The sequence below is a fragment of the Colossoma macropomum genome, unplaced genomic scaffold (assembly GCF_904425465.1).
Source record: "Colossoma macropomum unplaced genomic scaffold, Colossoma_macropomum, whole genome shotgun sequence".
NCBI lineage: Eukaryota > Metazoa > Chordata > Actinopteri > Characiformes > Serrasalmidae > Colossoma > Colossoma macropomum.
The window spans coordinates 34,473,628-34,493,265 of record NW_023494789.1 but is presented as its reverse complement, the minus strand read 5'-3'; the positions used below and the strand labels follow the sequence as shown (position 1 = coordinate 34,493,265).

General features: G+C 37.5%; 1 protein-coding gene across 1 annotated transcript; it reads left to right on the top strand.

The window, feature by feature from the left end:
• The first annotated feature begins 461 nt into the window (after window positions 1-461).
• Window positions 462-19,293, top strand: mov10a (Mov10 RISC complex RNA helicase a). Its single transcript, XM_036571092.1, is given in 23 exon segments — window positions 462-844; window positions 1,136-1,241; window positions 1,673-1,845; window positions 2,139-2,380; window positions 4,171-4,426; window positions 5,461-5,601; window positions 6,371-6,533; window positions 7,610-7,675; window positions 7,677-7,762; window positions 7,879-8,049; window positions 8,216-8,363; window positions 9,297-9,458; window positions 11,513-11,616; window positions 13,389-13,486; window positions 13,576-13,674; window positions 14,463-14,574; window positions 14,687-14,804; window positions 15,002-15,193; window positions 16,730-16,792; window positions 16,896-17,021; window positions 17,379-17,467; window positions 17,699-17,817; window positions 18,886-19,293. Coding segments are annotated over 23 exon segments (3,012 nt in total). The 5' UTR covers window positions 462-725; the 3' UTR covers window positions 18,945-19,293.
• Window positions 19,294-19,638: the final 345 nt, after the last annotated feature.

The following is a 19,638-nucleotide window of genomic DNA, read 5'->3' as shown; positions in this document are numbered from 1 at the left end:
GACCAAAACTATGGAGTCCCATGCTGATTATTTTTTAATAAGGCGTGGCCAGAAAAATAATAAATTGAGGCCACGGGTTGTGAGAAACGTAACTCGTGGCTTCAACATAGTAATTCGTGGCCTCAATATATTAGTTATTAAAAAATAATCAGCATATTACCTTTGGGGCTCCGTACAAAACCAGCATATTTCTAAAAACATTATAACAAGGGAAAACAGCGCCACCTACAGTCTCGGCCGTATACATACTTTTTTTTTTTTTAAGTTTTTTTCGTGTTACGCATAAAGAATAAGACAGCACAAATCATAGATATATAAATATAAATTAGGAACACAACGAGTCCATTCAAGTTATTAAACATATATGAAACTACATGAGGACAAACCCCCTGCTGAGCTCTTATGTAACGTCAGCAGTCCTCGGGGAGTGTCTCAAAATACTCATCTAATAATGTAACGAAACACTACAGCACATCGCTTACAGGCTTTGTGCACTGTATACAGGCGGTGGGAAAGAGAATGCAATAATAAAAGTCTCCTATCAAATCTAGTTCCCAATGTCTGGGTCATCTTCGGTGTACTTTTCGTTCCGTTTCCGTTAACGTAACTTGTCCACAGTTCACATTTTGGTGCACAGTTCTTGTTCCGCCGTGAGTGAACCGGTCACTGTCCTGTAACTGAGTCGACCAAATAACAGCAGTCACAGCTGACTACTCATCGGAGCAATGCCTTCACTCAGGGCTAATTATGAAGTTGGGCTGGATTTCCTCGAGTTCCTGGGGGAACGAAAATCGAAGACAGACAAGAAAGAGCTTCGGGACATCTACAACTTGGAGTTTAAAAGGTGAGCAGCTATCCCAGACACACTAGGAAGTGTTCAGTTTCACTCTTATAAATAATTTTCACATCTGAACAACTTGTAAGTACGTGTAAATCTACATTATGCTATTGTGTATACTGAGAGTTACATGCACATAAGCATTGCTAGCTAAGTATAGCTTATTGCATTGTTATGTATTTTTTGTTTATGAAGCTCTTTTAGGGAACATTGTGTGAATAACAATGATGACTAATGACCTGCTGGTCCCTAACTGTGTATGAACAATATGATGTATTAATATGCTCCGTTGTAAAGGGAAGGAACCAAGGAGCCAAATTTTTCCAAGTTGGTCTACGCCTTACAGCATTTCAACAAAGCCAGTATAAGGCATGGAAAGGTTATCCTGCATGCCAGACCTCAGGTAAGCCGCATTCTCTCTCTAACTTAGTTCTGTATTCGGTGTGCCTTTCTTTTGCATGACTTTTGGCTTTTGCATGCGAGTATGGACACTATCCACAATATATTCAGAAATGCAGATTGGGATATGAAGTAATACATCACCATAGCAGTAAATATTGTCAGGTTGCCCACTTCTACTGCAGAAGAACCATTAATGATAATGCAATGTGCATAACAGCTAAATATAACTATGTACAGCAATAATCAATGCAAATACTAATGCATTTGCATGTAGCAACACAGAGATGTTTTTGTCTGTTTGCTTCTGCATTTGTTTATTTGTTGTTCAGAATTAAAATGTTTTTATTTACTGAGTACACACTGTACAAAGGGAAACACCTGCCCCCCCCCTCCCTCTCTCTCTCTCTCTCTTCTTTGCATATTCCTTCATAGGTGCGTGTGTACTACTGTGACCAGTGGAGGTCAGCGCCACAGTCAGGCTCGAGAGCTGACAGTGGAGCCACAGCTCCGGCCTCCTCTGGCTCATCTCCACCTACTGTCAACCCAGTCCTCACTCCAAAGAGAAAACTGGCTAAAGAAATCCTTCAGAGACTCCGGGTAAACAGGTGCAGACTAGATCTTATGTTCCATCCAACAGTGATGAGTTCTTGTGTATGAAATAAGCAATGTTATTATCAGCACAAGGTGCTGACCTCATTCTACCAAAGGGACAACAGACAGTTTCATTTGAATTATAAAAACCCCTGTTCATGACTGACTGAGCTACATTCAAAGCTCAAATCCACACAACACACATCAAATGAATTCTGGATTAATTATTACCTCGTAGCTTATTGATTTATTATGACATCGCTTTTGCTTGCTTGCTGGAGTCACTGTTTTGTCTTGTCCGTTGCAGAGCAGAGCTGATCTCTGATAAAGGAGGTATCAAAATCACGTCAGATCCTGAGAGCATCAATGGAAAAGTTGTGTTCAACATCGACCTCATGGACAGAGTGTATGTGGTGAAGTTCCACATCGTGAATGAGGGACAGAACTGCATTCACTTCACCTTTTACACGGCACTGCACAGGATGCGCTGCTTCACGTTGGTGGACGAGAGGAGAGTGACCAGAGTTTGCCCTCTGCTTCTCTGCCCAGGTGAGGAGAGGTGCTGTGAACAATCTCATGCCAGACCTACTGCAGACAAAAAAAAATCACACATACAGTAACATGCAGGGCTGTAATTCCTGACCTCTTAATGTTTTGATTTTATCATGATTCATTAGGAAATGATATAGAGCTTCATGACGTCTTACATTTTACCACAGTATGATTCAAGAGAATTATTTTGGTGTGATTAAGGATTATTTTAAAAATCTATGGGATACATAAATGAGGGACATATTTACACAGTAGTAGATACAGAATAAAGCAATATACCAGGGTTTTAAGGATTTTGAGTGCATACTTAATGAAGATTATTGACTTTGTTTTATCTTTGAGTCCAACATGCCAACATTGATGCAGTTAAATCACCACTTTCCTATCAAAAATACGTTTATACATTTTTTTTATGGCCCAAAGTGTATGAAAATTTTGTGGCCCATAGTAGTAGAGATTACCAGTAAACATTCCGATGACCAATAAAATTAAATGTTCTCAGTTTAGGTTTAATTTTATTCTGCATTAGATTTTGTTGAACAATGATTTACTGACAGATATGATTGTCAGTTCTCAGTTGTCACACTTAAACTCAAATGAACAACAGAAACTCACAAAGTAAAAAAAAACACGTAGCACATAGATTTCAGCTACCCAGAATTCTTTGCAGTTTGGTTTCTTTTCATTAACTAATATTTTTTGTATTTTTCAACATTTCTCTTCCTTAAAGGGCTTTGTGTTCTATCAATTTAGTGCTGAAGGTTAGGTGTGTGTAATTTTACATGTTTTACGTGTTTACATGTTTACACTAACTATACATATAATAAAAATGATAGTTAAACGTTCACACTATCGCGGCAAACATGCATTCCACACTGCTTAACAAGACTTGACTACATCAACCTCTCAAAACTATCTGTTAGAGGAGCTCTGGAACAAACATCTCAAACGCATGTTTTTAAACAAATGATTCGGGAAAACCTGAAATACATAATACATGTTTTTTGACATTTTACAGTGACAGGATGACATAAATTAGCCACTGGCTGTGCTATTGAAGGTCAGTGCAGCACGAGTCAAAGTTCAACAGATTTTGAACTACTATTATCATATCTTCATTTTGAAGAAAATGTTGATTTTGCATTTTAGACCTAAACATTGAGCCAGACCTTATTTCTGAGCCTGCGCATGTGACTTTAATACGTAAAGATGTATGACGTGGTCTGACAAACATGAACACCATTGAATTTTAAATTATTATTTCAGGTTTTATAGGGCGACTCTCAGTAGCGCACGCACACTATATTTTAACATGTTTTTCCTCCTGATTAAGTAATGTCACTTCTTTCTATTTCAACAAAAAACTTAGTGCAGCTTTAAACAGAGGGAGCCTCATATTGATCTCTCCAGTGGTACAACCAGCTAACATTTTGCACCTGTCTTTGAGAGATTTTGTGTTTGAATCTGAATGACAGCATGTTATAGGCGATGATATTGCTAATATGGATGAAAGCGCTGGTGGTCGATGATTGCCAATGTTATTGGCTATCACTATATCAGTTGGGCCCTAATTTTAATGCCTCTATTCACATGTAAGATTATATGTTATGCTATGCAGACCTGTTATCTGCAAGGCTTTCATTGTAACTACAACATTGCACATCACATTACACAATTATATATGCATGTATTATTCACTCACATGCAGTGGTGTAAGCTGCTTGTTCTGTTTTAATAAAATGCTAATTAATGACATTTTTAAATTAAAATCCATTGATATCTGGCAGGTGAGAGCTACGTGGTGGAGGTGCATTACCGCATTCACCACTACGGACACTTCCCAGCCACCATGTACTTTGAGTTCTGCCCCGATTCAGAGCCCCCAAGCCCATCTAAACCCTTCTGCATTGTGAGGGAACTGGAGGCGGTGGTCCAGACCCAGCTGGCTGCGGAGCTGGGCCCAGAGAGCCCTTACAGACCCAGGAAGGCTGGACGGTACCGGCCTGAGGACAGAGTAGTGGAGGAGGGTGTGCCCCCTGAGAGGTAGGCATACTGACGTAAAATCTACATCCACAGATTTTTTTGTAGTGTCTTGCAGAAAAAAATCCCTTTTGTTTTTGGATGTTTTTTACTTTTACTTTTTTAACCTTGAAACAAATGAAAAAAGATACACAGAATATAAATTGAATGCAAGTATAATTCTGTATGTAACTAACAATGTAACTACATATATAAATAATAATGAAAAATAACTCACATGTATAGAAAATCAATAACAGTAGCTCTAGTTACACTGAAATAATAAATTTTAAAATCCAGCTACATTGGTTGTGACGCACTGATACTTTGTTTAAACTTGCTGCTGAACTTAAGTAACTTTTTCAAAGCTTTTTACTAGAGTTGTTCAATTTTTGGAAACTGTGGTCCCAGTGGATTTTGTGAATCTTAACTGTAGAAAGTTTTGCTTTTTGTTCAGATACAAAACGTTTGTGTGAACAAAAAAAGCGAAACGTATTTCACGTTTGAGTAATATATCACATATTTATTGTTGCACACACTGGCCCTTTGGTTTATGGATAGTAAACCTGAATTAGGTCTAAATTAGGTAAGCAGCGTTATGGGAATCGTTGGCTGATGCTGATAGTTTTTATTTTTCATGTGCTTATCTACTGATGTTAAAAATCACAACAATATAATTTATAAATTATTGAAATATATCTACCAAAATAAGCATTACTTAAAAATACAATATGAATTTCTGGGTTACAAATGCAGTAAAGCGAATGAAGTTCAGGCATTTTATGTAGACAAAGCAGACAATGACAGTAGCTCAGTGTCCCATAAATCATAAATATGTAATCAAATAGCAGTTAAATCTAAACATCTGCCCAGTTATTTTTTCCGATATTATTGTGCATTCCTAGTCTAATTAACTACATAAAGAAAAGCTTTGATTAACAAATAGTGTTACGACTCATGACAGTAAGAGCTTGTGCTGATTTGCTCTATATTACATCCAGTTGCTGAAAACTTGTAAGAGCGGTTGTGTTGTTTCTTTCTGTGGGTCTTTTCTGTAGTTGTGTGACACATGCTCTGAAGCCAGCAGTGAAGCTGAAGGACTACAGTTATCCTCCTTACCTGAAGGACCTGGTCAAACACCACTTGGCTGATGCAGAGAAGCTTTCCCCTGCAGCCAGGCTGCAGCTACCCAGAGTGAGGTGAGTTCCTGTGGGCCCTGAAGTGTTTGAGCAATCAGCACAATGTGAGAGGGAGGGGGCGATTACTTCATCGCCCCCAAACAGGATATAAAAAAGGATGTTTCTGTAATGTACTTTGCATTTGGTTGTCCTGAAGCCATCTTGCCACCTGAAGCTTAATAAAGAAGAGGGCCTTTTCCTTGCTTCCAAAAGAACTCAACGGCTGAAGTCTTTTATTCAACTTTCTTTTATTTTTGACTGAACTTTATTTTATTTTGCGTTTATGACAAGAACAAGCAATCAGATTTATTAAAGAACTGAAACATAGTTATAGAACAGATTAGTTTTTAATTATCCATATGTTGGGGCTCTGAGCAAGAGGGAATCGCACTTAGTCCTAACAGTAGTGATAGGAACCAGATGTCTGAATTATACAGAAATGTAGAAAAATCAGTGGAATTCCCCTTTAAAGGGAAAGGAGTACCCAGGACTGACGTTAAGAACCTGCCACTGTACTGCTGATCATTTTCAGTAAAGATTGCACAGGCATGTGCCTGCAGTTTAACACAATTTAGCAGTTGATGTGATCTTTGTAGATATGATATAATTTAACAATTGTCTGGATATTTGTGGATGTGTAGTGTAGTTTGACAGTTCATGTTAATTTCAGAATGTTCATATTCTAGCACTTTTATGTATATTGAATTAATTCTTATATGCTGTGTTCATATGAGTGTACACAGTATATCATGCATGCTTTACTGATATTGTTGTTCATCCAAATTCTCAGGAATGTGTTGGAGACTCCACTGTGTATAAAGCAGTATGCTGAGCGCTTCCACCTCCTTTTGCATCTAGAGGAGATTCAGATGGAAGTAGACATAAAGAAGTATGATCTATACAGCCAGACCATGACACGAGACAAAACTAACAAAAAGCTGCTTGTGTTGAAGGTGAGCAGTTCTTGTTGACCTCTTTCCTGTTGATAAAGTAAAATATTAAGTTCTGTACTACAGTTAAAAAGTTCAGAATCACCATTATTTCAAGATTAAGAAACATATTGTTATAAAATATTATAAAACAATTTGTCAATACATGCATAAAATGATTCTTTTATGAGAACAGTTCTCTACAACTTTATGGGTTTCATTTTGAAGGAAGCTGTAAAACATTGAGATTTTAATTTTAGATGCGTGCAATATGGTGAGCAAATGTCAAGGCAGAGAACCAAGAAATTACTATAAATAGAGGTGATCAAAGTTGACCATTTTGGTATTATTTTGGCTGATCTGTGTTGCAATTTAATGATGTAAAAATATGAGGCAGGTACATGAACTTGCACTATTTTTGAATGCTGCTGCTACATCTATACCAAAATGCTCTATCATAATACTACATGACTCTTTGTGCTAAATAGCCAGATAGCCAGTTGCCTCTTTCTTAGCAATTTATTTGATGACATTTATTTGATTCGTGGTATGTAAATTTATATTGTGATGTTGACTAATAGAAAAGAACTGGACATGTGCTGTTGTATTTCATTTGTTTGTTTAGCTTACACAATATGAAATTCAGGTTATAAAAATCACCAAAAAAATTGTCCATCAACTAATATAAAGCATCACGGGTCAGGTCTTAATAGAAAATAAAAGTGGGTTCACCCCCCGAACCTACTGCTACACCAAACACCAGACACCATTTAATCAAGAAAACAGCTCAGGTTTATTTATGTTTTCTTAAAAGTCTCGATGGAAAGAGGCTAAGCTGTAAATCAGAAGATTAAAGAAATCTTTCCTCTCATTCTTGGAGCAAAACATCTTAAAAATAGCTTCTGGTGTCTAACTTGTAGTAGTTCATTGTAAAAGTCATTGCTTAAAAAATAACAGCAAGTATTAATATTACAAGTAATTTCAAACTTTAAGAATTGTATTGTAAGTTAGCTGGAAACCTGGCTTGAAAGTGATGTGCACTGTATTGCTATCATTTTATTTCTTGCTCTTTCCCTGCACTCGCTCTCTTTCTGTCTCAGGTGCCAGGAGTGGCGGAGAACAGGCCATCTGTGCTGAGAGGAGATCACTTGAATGTGTGTATGTCCAAAAGACGAGGCTAAACCTGTTACCATGTACAAAGGCTACGTCCACCGTGTGGAGCTGGAGAGTGTAAAGTTGGGCTTCAGTAAGAAGTAAGAGATGAATTGAGACTGTGAAATTTAGTATCTTATGGTGTTTTGTGTCCATTGTACTGGTATTGGTGGAATTAGTTCCATTTCTCTCTCTTTCTTTCTCTTTGTGCTGACAGGCTTGTACAGAACTTTATCGCAAATATGAAGTTTGATGTGGAGTTCAGCATCAATCGCTATCCTCTCAAACTCCAGCACAGAGCTGTAGATCTGGCTGTACAACACAGGCTGGGAAATGTGCTGTTCCCCAGTGACAACAGCATCAAGCACACAGCATTACCGCTGCTCAGGTGCTCAAAATGCAGAAACAACTATGCAGTACACTCACCAAGATGTAACAGTGTATTCAATATGTTGACAAAATACAACATATACAAAATATAATATACAATATAACTAACATAACATAGTAACATACTTGAGACTTGGTTTGCTGTTGTTTGTTGTGCTGTATAGGATGTTCAACCGAGATCTGGAGACCAACCCTGAGCAGAATGCCGCTGTCCAGCACATTCTGTCTGGCCAGTCTAAGCCAGCTCCATATCTTATTTTTGGACCCCCTGGAACAGGCAAAACCGTCACACTAGTGGAGGCCATAAAACAGGCAATGCATCCTGTATCTCTGTAGACCATCTAAAGTCACATGGAACAGCAAATGACATGTTTTGTTGCTTTTCTAAGTGAAAATAAGTTACACATCCTCTTCAGAGAACACACTTACACACATTTTAATGCACAATTACTGTTTATTTGCTGAATTTAACATATAGGAAACAGAAACATAAAATGTGGCCTGTGCAAAAGTTATAGTTATGGTATATATGATATATGTGTATGTGTTAATATATGTTAAATATATGTTAAACTCTGCAAATAAACAGAACAAGTGTGCACTAAAAATTGCAGAAAATGCCATAAGTTTTTCTTTGTAGAGGATGTGCTAATTTCGGAAATCAACTAAAATTAACAAAAATAATGTAATTTGAATGGGGTTGTTTAAACTTTTGCAAATGCCTTTAATTGAATGCACTTATATTACTCTCCAAAAGTCAGAGACCACCATTCATGAATTTTATTTCAAGTCAAAATGGCTATTAAGTACATTTTATACGTTTTCTTGCTTCAAAAACGTGTATTTAACAGAAAATGATTTATTTTCAGTTAGAAAATCAACAAAACATAATTTTACCAGGGGTATTCAAACTTTTGCATACAACTGTATTTGTTGTAATCCAGCACTTGTATTGCTAGCCACTAGATTTTTCAATGAAGTTGAATAGAAACAGAACCAAGATTAACCAGTTATACTCTTAAGCTTAAGGCTTATTAGTCATCAAATTATTATTCAGCTACTACTATGTAATTAATATGTAATCGTTCTGCATGTGAGGAAAGAGAGTTAAGGAGATTATTAAGGCTGCAACAAATATTGTAAAATTAATTATGGTAATGGAAAGCCCTACCTAGTATGACACAGAGTTCATATTAAAAACTACTGAAAACATTATTTGTGTGTGTACATGTATTTGTGTTTTAGGTAAATAAGTCTAATGCGAGTGCCCACATCCTGGCCTGTGCTCCCTCTAACAGTGCCTGTGATCTCCTCTGTGAGAGGTTGCTAAGATATGTGGATGCCCATCGCCTCTACCGGCTCTGTGCCAGCAGCAGAGACCCCCGCACTATGCCACGAAAATTACTGGTAAGCTGCGTTTCAAATGCATAACAATTGTGTACACTCTATAGTACACTCAATAGTATGTGTATACACTCAATAGTATGTGGACACCCATTCCAATCCCTGATTTCAGGTGTCTCCGCCACACCCATTACTAACAGGTGTATAAAATCAAGCGCGTAGTCATGCAATTTGCTATTATTGTAAAATGGAAGCATCTATGGTCAGCAGCAACTAAGCAATGGAAGAGTAGACAAACATAAACTCACAGAGTAGGTCCATCAAGGGCTGAAGCTTGTAGCATGTAAAAATTGCCAATCCTCTGTTGTATCACTCACGCAGTAAGGCTTGGCCCCTTAGTTCCAGTGAAGGGTAATGTAATGCTACAGCATACGAAGAGATTTTAGACAGTTATATGCTTCCAACTTTGTGGCAACAGTTTGAGGAAGATCCTTTCCTGTTTAAGCATAACTGTGCCTCTGTGCACAAAATGAGGTCCATTAAGACATGGTTTGGTGAGTCTGGTGTGGAGGAGCATCTAGTGGTCTGCACAGAGCCCATGACCTCAACATCTTCACGAAAGAACTGGAATGAAATGAAATTAACCTTTTTAGCCAACTGTGTCTGAACACATCAGAATCAGACCTCCGCATTTAACCCATTCGTGCAGTGAAACACCACATACGCACTAGTGAACACACACACACTAGGGGGCAGTGAGCACACTTGCCCGGAGCGGTGGGCAGCCCTTTCCACAGTGCCCAGGGAGCAGTTGAGGGTTAGGTGCCTTGCTCAAGGGCGCTTCAGTCATGTACTGTCAGCTGAGGCGATCAAACTGGCGACCTTCACAAAGCTGGTTCCCTCCAGCCCACGACTGCCGACTGGAATGTCGATTGCGAGCCAGGGCTTCTCGTCCAAAATCAGTGCCTGACCTCATAAATGCTCTTTGTTCTGAAAAGGCACAAATTCCCACAGACACATTCCAAAATCTTGTGAAAAGCTTTACCAGGAAAGTGAAGGCTGTTATAGCCACAAAGTGTGGGATAACTCTGCATTAATGCCCATAGTTTTGCAATGGGGTGTCTGAAAAATTCATATAGGTGTGCTGGTCAGGTGTCAACATACTTTTGTCCAGGTAGTGTATTTGTGCGGTATATATAAACATTCTTTTGTGTACTTGACAACTTTTATTTCCTCTTTTTTTATCTAATTGTAATGTGTAATAATTATAACAAATTGTAACAAACCAAAAGTATTTCATCCCCCTTACATTGCCTATGTATACAGTACTGTGCAAAAGTCAGAGACCACCTTTATTAATTTAAATTCAGTCAAAACAGACATTAATAATATCTGTTATTCACACTGGAGATATTTCTGAGGACATTAGATATAAGATTGCTTGCATAAGGAAAGGGAAAGTCATAGGAAAATAAGTGAAATCCTTCCACTGTGAGAAGTGATAACTCAACAATCCAGTCCAGACTTTAAACTGAAAGCTAGTCTCCTGAAAAAATTGGAAGCTGTAATGAAGGCAAAGGGTGGACACGCTAAATACTGAAAAAATTACAAATAAATATTGAGGCTAATTTTCTGTGAAATATTTCTTGCCTGCTTTTTTTCCGACATTAAAAATTAATAACTTAATGTTTTACACATAAACAGTTAGCTGTACTATACTATAGCTGATTTGACTGGAAATTGAATAATATAATGACTCTTAAAAGTGATTTGTTGGTCCATGTCTTGGCTGTTACTGTAGTCTTTCTGTCATTGTCACAGCACAAATTCAAATAACGAGCTTTGATATGTTAACTTCATTCCTACACTGCTGCCATATATTAGCGAGATGATAGCTGGCTAGAATTACATTCGTTTTATCATTATCTGTAGAGCGTGACGGCAGGAAAAAGAATGACAGAAGAAAACAAGCAAGGCATGTGCTGGTTGTGTGAATTGTGATTGAACAAACGTTAAGTCTTTGCTCTCTGAAGGACCAGTAAAAATACACGTATGCACACATACATCTACACACTTACAGAACCTATTAATTTCAGGAATTGTGTGTCTTGTTACAGAAACGCAGTAACTGGGATGAAGGGCAGGACAGTTTCATCCTCCCCTCCAAGGAGACTCTGATGGGCTACAGTATCATCGTGGTCACCCTGATCACTGCTGGAAGGTAAAGGCCTCTCAGCCCTTACGCTCTTAAAAATAAAGCTTTTAAAGAGGCTTTTGGATGTTTGGTTCTAGGAAAAACCTTTGATGGTTCACTGCAGAGGCTTTGTGAATGCTCAGACTCTGTAACTGTCCATTGAATGCAACTGTATTTGAAGTTGAATGTGAAAGTCTATTAAATTTGATCCTAACCCTAATCCTAAACCTAACCTTAACTTCAACACAAAACCTAGACCTAACCCTTACCTTAATGGTATTCGGTAACATTAGGGTACCAAACATGATTAGGCTACCAAAAAGTTTGATAATGATTTAAGTCTGTAAATCATGTATAGTGGACCATCGAAATAAAGTGTGACCACATTAAGTGAAAGTTCTTTAAACTTTTAAAAGGTTCTTCACTCTCAAACATATCTTTTACAAACATGGTTCTTTAGGGAAAGTTTTATTTGGGAACCATAAGTAGTTCTTCTACACTGTCAGAAACACATGGTACTGTCTGGGTAAATTTTAGTCCCTTAAGGTACAAGGCAAAATGTAAATGTACCCTCAAAGATACAACAAGGTCCTTAAGGTCTAATTGTGTACCTTAAAGTTTCAGCAGTAGCTGCATTCACATTCCTAGTATAAGGATCGTATTTGTACCTCTATATAACTACATTTTCAAGCAGTGAATTAATATAAAAGCCCTGGAGTCAATACGGACGACATGGTACAATTTTGTTCTCTAATTATTGGTAAGACATACACTGAGGGGCCAACCCCAGTGACAGTATTTGTACTCTGAGAGGTACAGATTTTTCCAAGAATGTATGGCATCTCCAAAGAACGTTTTTGGCGCCTTCATTTTTAAGATTACATGGTGCTTTATAACTACACTGAGCACTCATATATGTCAATGTATACAGTCTATACATATAAGTTTTTTTTCACAATTTTGGAGGTATACAGCTGTATAAGGCTGGGATACAGGGAATCTAACCTATTACACTTTTCCCCATAAACTCTGTCCAGTTTTCATCAGTAATTCTGTCATGTTCAGGTTTGTTTCTCAGTTACTGCTTTATTGTTCTTACTAGCCAAAGTGATGTGGTCAGACTCTGGGTGGTGGGATGGAGGAGTGGACATTGATTCATGTTAAATCTTATGTGTGCATCCTGTACATAAACAAACAGGACATCACAACACATAAGAAACGAGCCATCCGAGCATCACTCAACTGTTATGCTGTAGTGATCAGACCGCCACACAAGTGACCTAAGTTTAGTTTCTGTGTTCCTTGTAGAGAAAACAAAATGTTGCTGCATCCGGAGTGTAAAAATATAATACAGCACATGATCAAGACACAATGATGTTTTAGCAAGGATACATTTGCCCCTCGTCCTGACTCTTTCCCAGTCTCTGAATTTTGACTGTGTTTGTATGCACTTTTAACTGTGTGTGAGATTGTTTAGCTGTTAAATAAATAAAAAATAAATAAATAAAAATAAAATTTTGGGCTCTGTATTAAGTGTTACCGGAGGGAAAACCAAAACTGGATAAACTGCCATTTTAATGCTAGAAATGTTTATCTGTGAATTTATACCGTTTGGAATCCATAAATATAAGGGTTACTGTCTCTGCAGGTGGACACCACTTGCCTCAGCTGATATAGAGCCCTCTTTTGCTCAGTATACCCAAAGAAACACATATCATACCACACATCCATGTAGAATTTTCCAGAAAGTTCTAGCGTGTTCTCCATTAATAGAATGAGTCTCTGGTTGTGTTTTTCAGGCTTGTGTCTGGAGGGGTCCCTGTTGGTCATTTCTCACATATCTTCGTAGATGAGGCCGGGCAAGCTGTGGAGCCTGAATGTGTTGTTGGGATTGCGGGTAAGGGACTCACTGGCAGGGTGAAATTGCGTTTTGAAAAATGAAATGATTTCTTTTCACATTCCTCATGTTCCTCATTTTCTTCACAGGTCTTCTCCATCCTGAGAAAGGCCAGCTGGTTTTGGCTGGAGACCCTCAGCAGCTTGGACCTGTCCTTAGATCTCCACTGGCACAGCAACACGGGCTGGGTACTCGGACTTCTGTATTATTTTTTAACATTGTTATAGCTACCAGGGATGCAGGAGGGCGTTTTAAATTGTGGGTGCTGAAAATTTTAGCAGCATGTAGCACCCCGATCTTATAACATGACATTCATAACCATTCAAATTGTTTGGATGATTTACATGAAACAGATGAAACATATCATAACATGCTTGACTGTGGTGAGAAATGACATTATAGATATGTTTATATGACAGCAACCACTGATGCACACCCTACTGTCTCTGCTCTCTCTTGCTGAATGAGCTTTATGCACATGAGCTGAGCATCAATCAGTCAGACTGCTGATTTGAGTCATGGAAACTGCTTGGGTCACACCTATAGTCAAGCTGTTTAGCAAGGAGACCCACTCAAAAATGCTGGCCAGTACTGGACTAGCAAACACTGTTTTGAAGAATTGTACACACATAAAATCATATTTTTTTTCATTTAAACAACAAAAAAAGTTTACTTAATTGCAGAACAACAAATACTATCTCAATTAAACAGATCAGAACCTAATGCTTGTAAATATCCAAGATCTGAATACTTAACTGTTTTTAGTAGTTTCAGTTAAACAATCCTAAAATCTGGGGGCTGCAGCCCCCTCAGCACCCCCACCTCCCACGTCTATGATGGCTGTATAATGTAAGGCCATAGCTGGACATATTAAACAGGTCTAGGCTGAAGAGAATAACTTGCAGTCTAACCCAGAGTCCAGGCTCCAGAGTAATAATTATGTTTTTTGGCTGTGATGTCCGGTGGTGTGAAACAGGGCTGTCGCTGCTGGAGAGACTGATGACACAGAATTCGCTCTATCAGAAGACTCAAGATGGCTGCCAGGCTTACGACAGCCGCTTTGTCACCAAGCTCCTGCGCAACTACAGGTGCTCTGAGCCTTTTTTCCGTTTTGGCTTTATTCCAGCTGTTTGGTGATTCCAGCTCACTCGTGCTCAATTTTTGTTCTATTATCTTTTTCTTTTTTTCACCCCTCACCAGGTCTCATCCTGCCATCCTCAAAATCCCGAATGAGCTTTTCTATGACAATGAACTGCAAGTGTTCGCGGACCAGATGGAGCGAGAGGCCTTCTGTCGCTGGGAGCATCTCCCCAAGCGGGTAATTCACTTAAAGTTTTAATAGTTTGGTCACTTTTTCCAAAGGAAAACCAAAGTTGGCCTGTTTTAAAGCTCTGGCCTAAGCACAAGGTCGTGTTTTGACTATTTTGGTGGTGGAGGAGACGGCATGTTTTGACTACTAGGTCCTTTGCATCTAAATATGGCCATTTGTCATTGTTGTTTTATTTTCGTAACCAGGGCTTTCCGGTGATATTCCATGGAGTGATGGGGAAAGATGAGAGAGAATCGAACAGTCCATCCTTCTTCAACGTCAGTGAGATCGAGGTCCTCATCAGCTATCTCAACAAGCTAATACTAACTCAGGGAAAGAATGGCCTCCCCAAACTCAGCGCTGCCAACATTGGCATCATTGCCCCCTACAGGAAACAAGTAAGATTACTCATAGATCCCTCAAGCATTTGTATATGAATATACAGTATGAACCATTCTACCAAAGTTAGTTCAAACTGTGGTCCCACAGTATAGAAAAAAAAACAATGAAGTAGATATTTACAAGCATTATGTTATGATCTATTTAAATCCAAGCCATTCATTGGGATAGTAACAAAGCTAAACACGCACAAAACCATCATTTACAGAGTTCTTTCTGCTCAAGGGGGCTGTCCCAAAACCTAACTTCTAATTTTAACTTGTAAAAATAATCTTTTTTTTTTTCCTATTTCAATATTTTTAAAATATCTTTTTGATTTCTTGTAAAGTGAAGTTAAAAGTTCTAGACTTATCATGACTTTAATTTTTTAAATGAACAAACTTTATTCAAAAAAAGAATGTCACCACCGAAACACTACTGAGTTTTAGTTTCTTTAGTAAAGCCTTATTTTAGCCACACCCCTGCATTTTACCCAGCATCCCAGGTCCTCGTGGATTTCAAAGGATCTTAGTCTGAAGTCAAAGTCAGTTAAAAAATTTCAACTCTAACTTTGAACCAATTTGGTAGAATGATCCATATATCATCTGTACTTCTGTACCACCATCTGTACAAAAAATAAAGCTTAAATGAGAATATAAAAAAAATCACATTTACAATGTAGTTGATTAGTCAGGACATGTTTGCTTGTTTATTTCTCACTGGACTTATGAGACTTATGTATAAGCATTTGTAAACTGCATACCTAAATCATTATACATTTGCCTCAAACCACATCAAATTGTTAATTAATCTGAAATAGGCTTGCTTATGTGGTCTCTGATACTGACAAACTGTGTTCCACAAAAAGAGACAAAATTCAGACTTCAAGGTGGTTGTAACCAGAGCCGGCTGTACGCTATAGTAGGAAACAAAGACAAGTGCCAATGATGCAAAGCACCACTCTTAGGAAGCACCAAAAGCTATTTGTGCTAATAGCACCCTCTTGTGGAGAATCTTAAGCCTGCTAAACATGAGTGAGCTAGTGGTTGAGTTACAAGGTCCAAGACAGTGCAGGACACTAAAGAATGTAATGCGATGTAGTTTTACAGCAAACTCTTGTTGTAGCCAATGCAATACATAGCAGACAAATTAAGTCCTCCCAAGTAATATGTCATTATTACATAGTACATTAGTGTTCTTGCATCATGTCCAGCGCTTTTTCTTTTTAGTGTGCTAATTCATTTTGCAGCTCCTGATGAATGCTCCTACACTTTAGGAGCTATCATAAACATTAGCTGTAAAGTTTGCTTGAAAGACCCACATAGAACAGCAAGGCAAGTGTATGATGATTTAAATTTGCAGTTTTCACAATTCTAATTATAAACTAAGGAAGCAAACTTCAGACACCAAACATGCCTTTGCTGATCAGCCACATTTAGGGCAAATGGAGAATTGTATTTTTTTTTTGTTTGTTTGTTTTTGCCAAACTTTTCCTTTACTCTCAATTTGAACATAATTTGCTTTCTTATAGTGAAATACATTTTTTTTCTCCCAAGGTGGAAAAAATCCAGAAAGCTCTGAAAACAGTAAGAGAATTAAACCAGTGGAAAGAAATTAAGGTTGGTCAAGTCATTTTTTTTCTCAAAATTACTAAGTTTGTAAAAATTGTGAGAAATAAATGAGAAAAACCATGAGACATATATTGTGTTCCTGGTGTCTCAGGTGGGCTCGGTGGAGGAGTTCCAGGGGCAGGAGAAAACGGTGATCATGGTGTCTACGGTCAGAAGCAGCATCAGCTATGTTAAAATGGACAAAGACTTTAACATTGGCTTCCTCACAAATGAGAAGGTATAGCTCTTTTTTTACTCCGTTTGCAAGAACTAACTTCATAATCCTGAAAGTAGTCTTTTGTGGAAAATACAAGAAGCTTGCTGTTCGTTAGTGATGTATGAGACCGTTGGTGAGGTTCTATTGTTTCAAATACTGATAATAACCATAATAATGTTAGTTTAGGTCAATGGGTTCAGATTAAAATATTTGTTTTAATAAAGGCCTTGTAATGAGATTTAAATTAGGTTCAGATAATTACTTTTATTAATTTAGATCAGCTCAGGCAGATCACTTTATGAATATAAATATGGGCAGTGCTAGCTTTAGCTTGTATGAGGCACTTTAATGAACTGAACCTTGTCTTTTCTTCTTTAGAGGTTTAATGTAGCCATGACCAGAGCCAAAGCCCTGCTTATCGTTGTTGGAAACCCTGTCATCCTGAACAAGAATCCCACCTGGCAGAGGTAGGACTTAGCAATTGAACTCTGAGCAAATATGTTTATAGTACAATTGAACAGTACTAGATGTTGAAGTATCATAAAATGAAAGAATTGTGAGATGCCCGATGTGCAAACTGGGACATTGCAGATTGGAAATAATATAAAATAACTTGATTTTGTGTAAATTCCTCTATTTTGATATAGATGACAGCAAATAACTGAAGGTGTAATATTGTATGTATGTGTTATTGCCAGGTTCATCCATTACTGTGAGCACGAGCAGGGCTACACTGGCTTTGACTACCGGGACGCTGAGGGGGAGGAAGATGTGGTGTCTCGGCTGGCATCTCTAAAAATCCATACAACCACTGACGGTACGTACCATGACACATCATTTACCCACCATTCTGCTCTCATTCTTCCTTGCTCATTAAAGATATCAGGAGACGAGACAGGTCAGTTATGCAAGTGTAACACTTATTATACATCGCTCAGAGGTAGTTGAGACTCTCTATGAATGCAATTTGTAACTTGTTTATATATTATTTTCCAAGATAAATTTAACCTTTTTTTCTTTGGTATCCATCAGGTAAGTTCTAGCAGTCAGCAATAACAGCCACATTTACTAACTGAAACTCAAAACAATGGCAATTAACTTAAACGTAAAAAAATGTAAGGAAGGCAATGAATGGAAAGATTAGCGCGACAAACATCAGTGTCTCTGTCCTTTATGTAGGTCAGTGTTTAGTATTTTATTTAGGTCAGTATTTTGTTGCATATCTCTTGTTTTAGATGACAGCTTGAAGTCTTCTAGGTCTAGGTATGGGGTGCATGACTTTGTACAACTGATTCTCAGCCAGGCTTATTAGCTGTTCTCTTTTGGATGGCCAGAGCAGGGCAGGTTTTGAACAAATCATGTCTCTTTCCAAGACCTCAGTCCATTTTTCACTCCTGAATTTTGAATTTTTCACATATCTTTCTCACAGCCATTTTATTACAAAAAGACAGTATTTTTTTGTCAGATTACTTCAACTCAGTACTTAAGTTTTCTTAGATTTTTAACTTTGGAAATGTTAATGAAATGAGTCATGAATTAGTCATGAAATAGTCATGAAATTAGTCATGAAGTATCTCTGGTTTGAACATGTGTGCATTTGGATTAGTGTCCCAGCATTTCCTTTGAAGCAAAATGAGGTTAGGTGAATGTTTTCTACTTTGCTATTGTGCAGTTGGACCCAAAGTATTGTTTGATAAGTCATAATATAGCTGAAAATGATGCACTTTTGAATATGGTAAAGCATTTCCACAGTACAGTAACAAATTAAATAATTCTAAAAAAAACAAGTGATGATAGAAGTTTCCCAAAACTATTGTGAAGTATCTTTACTGGTATACATTTGTAAATAATATGCATTTAAAACCATTTGTATGTGTGTGTGCAGAAATAGTAGAAAGCGCACTGCAGCAGCATGTGCATCCAGAGTGGAGGAGCGAACACTGAACCTCCTACAGACCAGCCATCAATGTGTTCTACAACAAACTGAGAACTGTAAATGATTGCAGCACTTTTTTTTGTCTCTTCACAATGGCCTTGGCGTTACTGCAGACTAATTCAAGAGACTATACAAAACATTTCTTCATGCTTTGCATTAATGTTAGAAATTGTCCTTATATTAACAATTTAAAAAAATTAAGATTAATTTCTCAAAATTTGAAACCAATTTTTCTATTTCAACATTTCAACAGCTAAAAGTATTGACAGATACATGATCAAGCACTTTGAAAAAGGAAAATGTCTTCCAAAAGCTGTGCTCATAAAATTGGATCTTATGACCTTACAATGCCCTTTTGACACATTATATATATATATATATATATATATATATATATATATATATCCGTTTAAAAGATTTTGAAAGATATGTGATTACATTATTCATTAGTTGTGGTTTCCATTATACTGGTATTAAAGAGAGCCATTTAGTGTTTACATTTAGCTGAATGTGGAGCCTTTATGTTTTACTGCCTTATTCTACACCAGTCCATCTTGTAACTACTTAATTCATAACTTTGAAGGTACAAATTGTGATCCAGATAGAGTGAACTTTATTTTGCTCTCATTCTTCCCCATGCTCTACAGAGACTACTTTATTTGTACTTTTTATTTTATTAGAATTGAGCAAATAAATGCAATA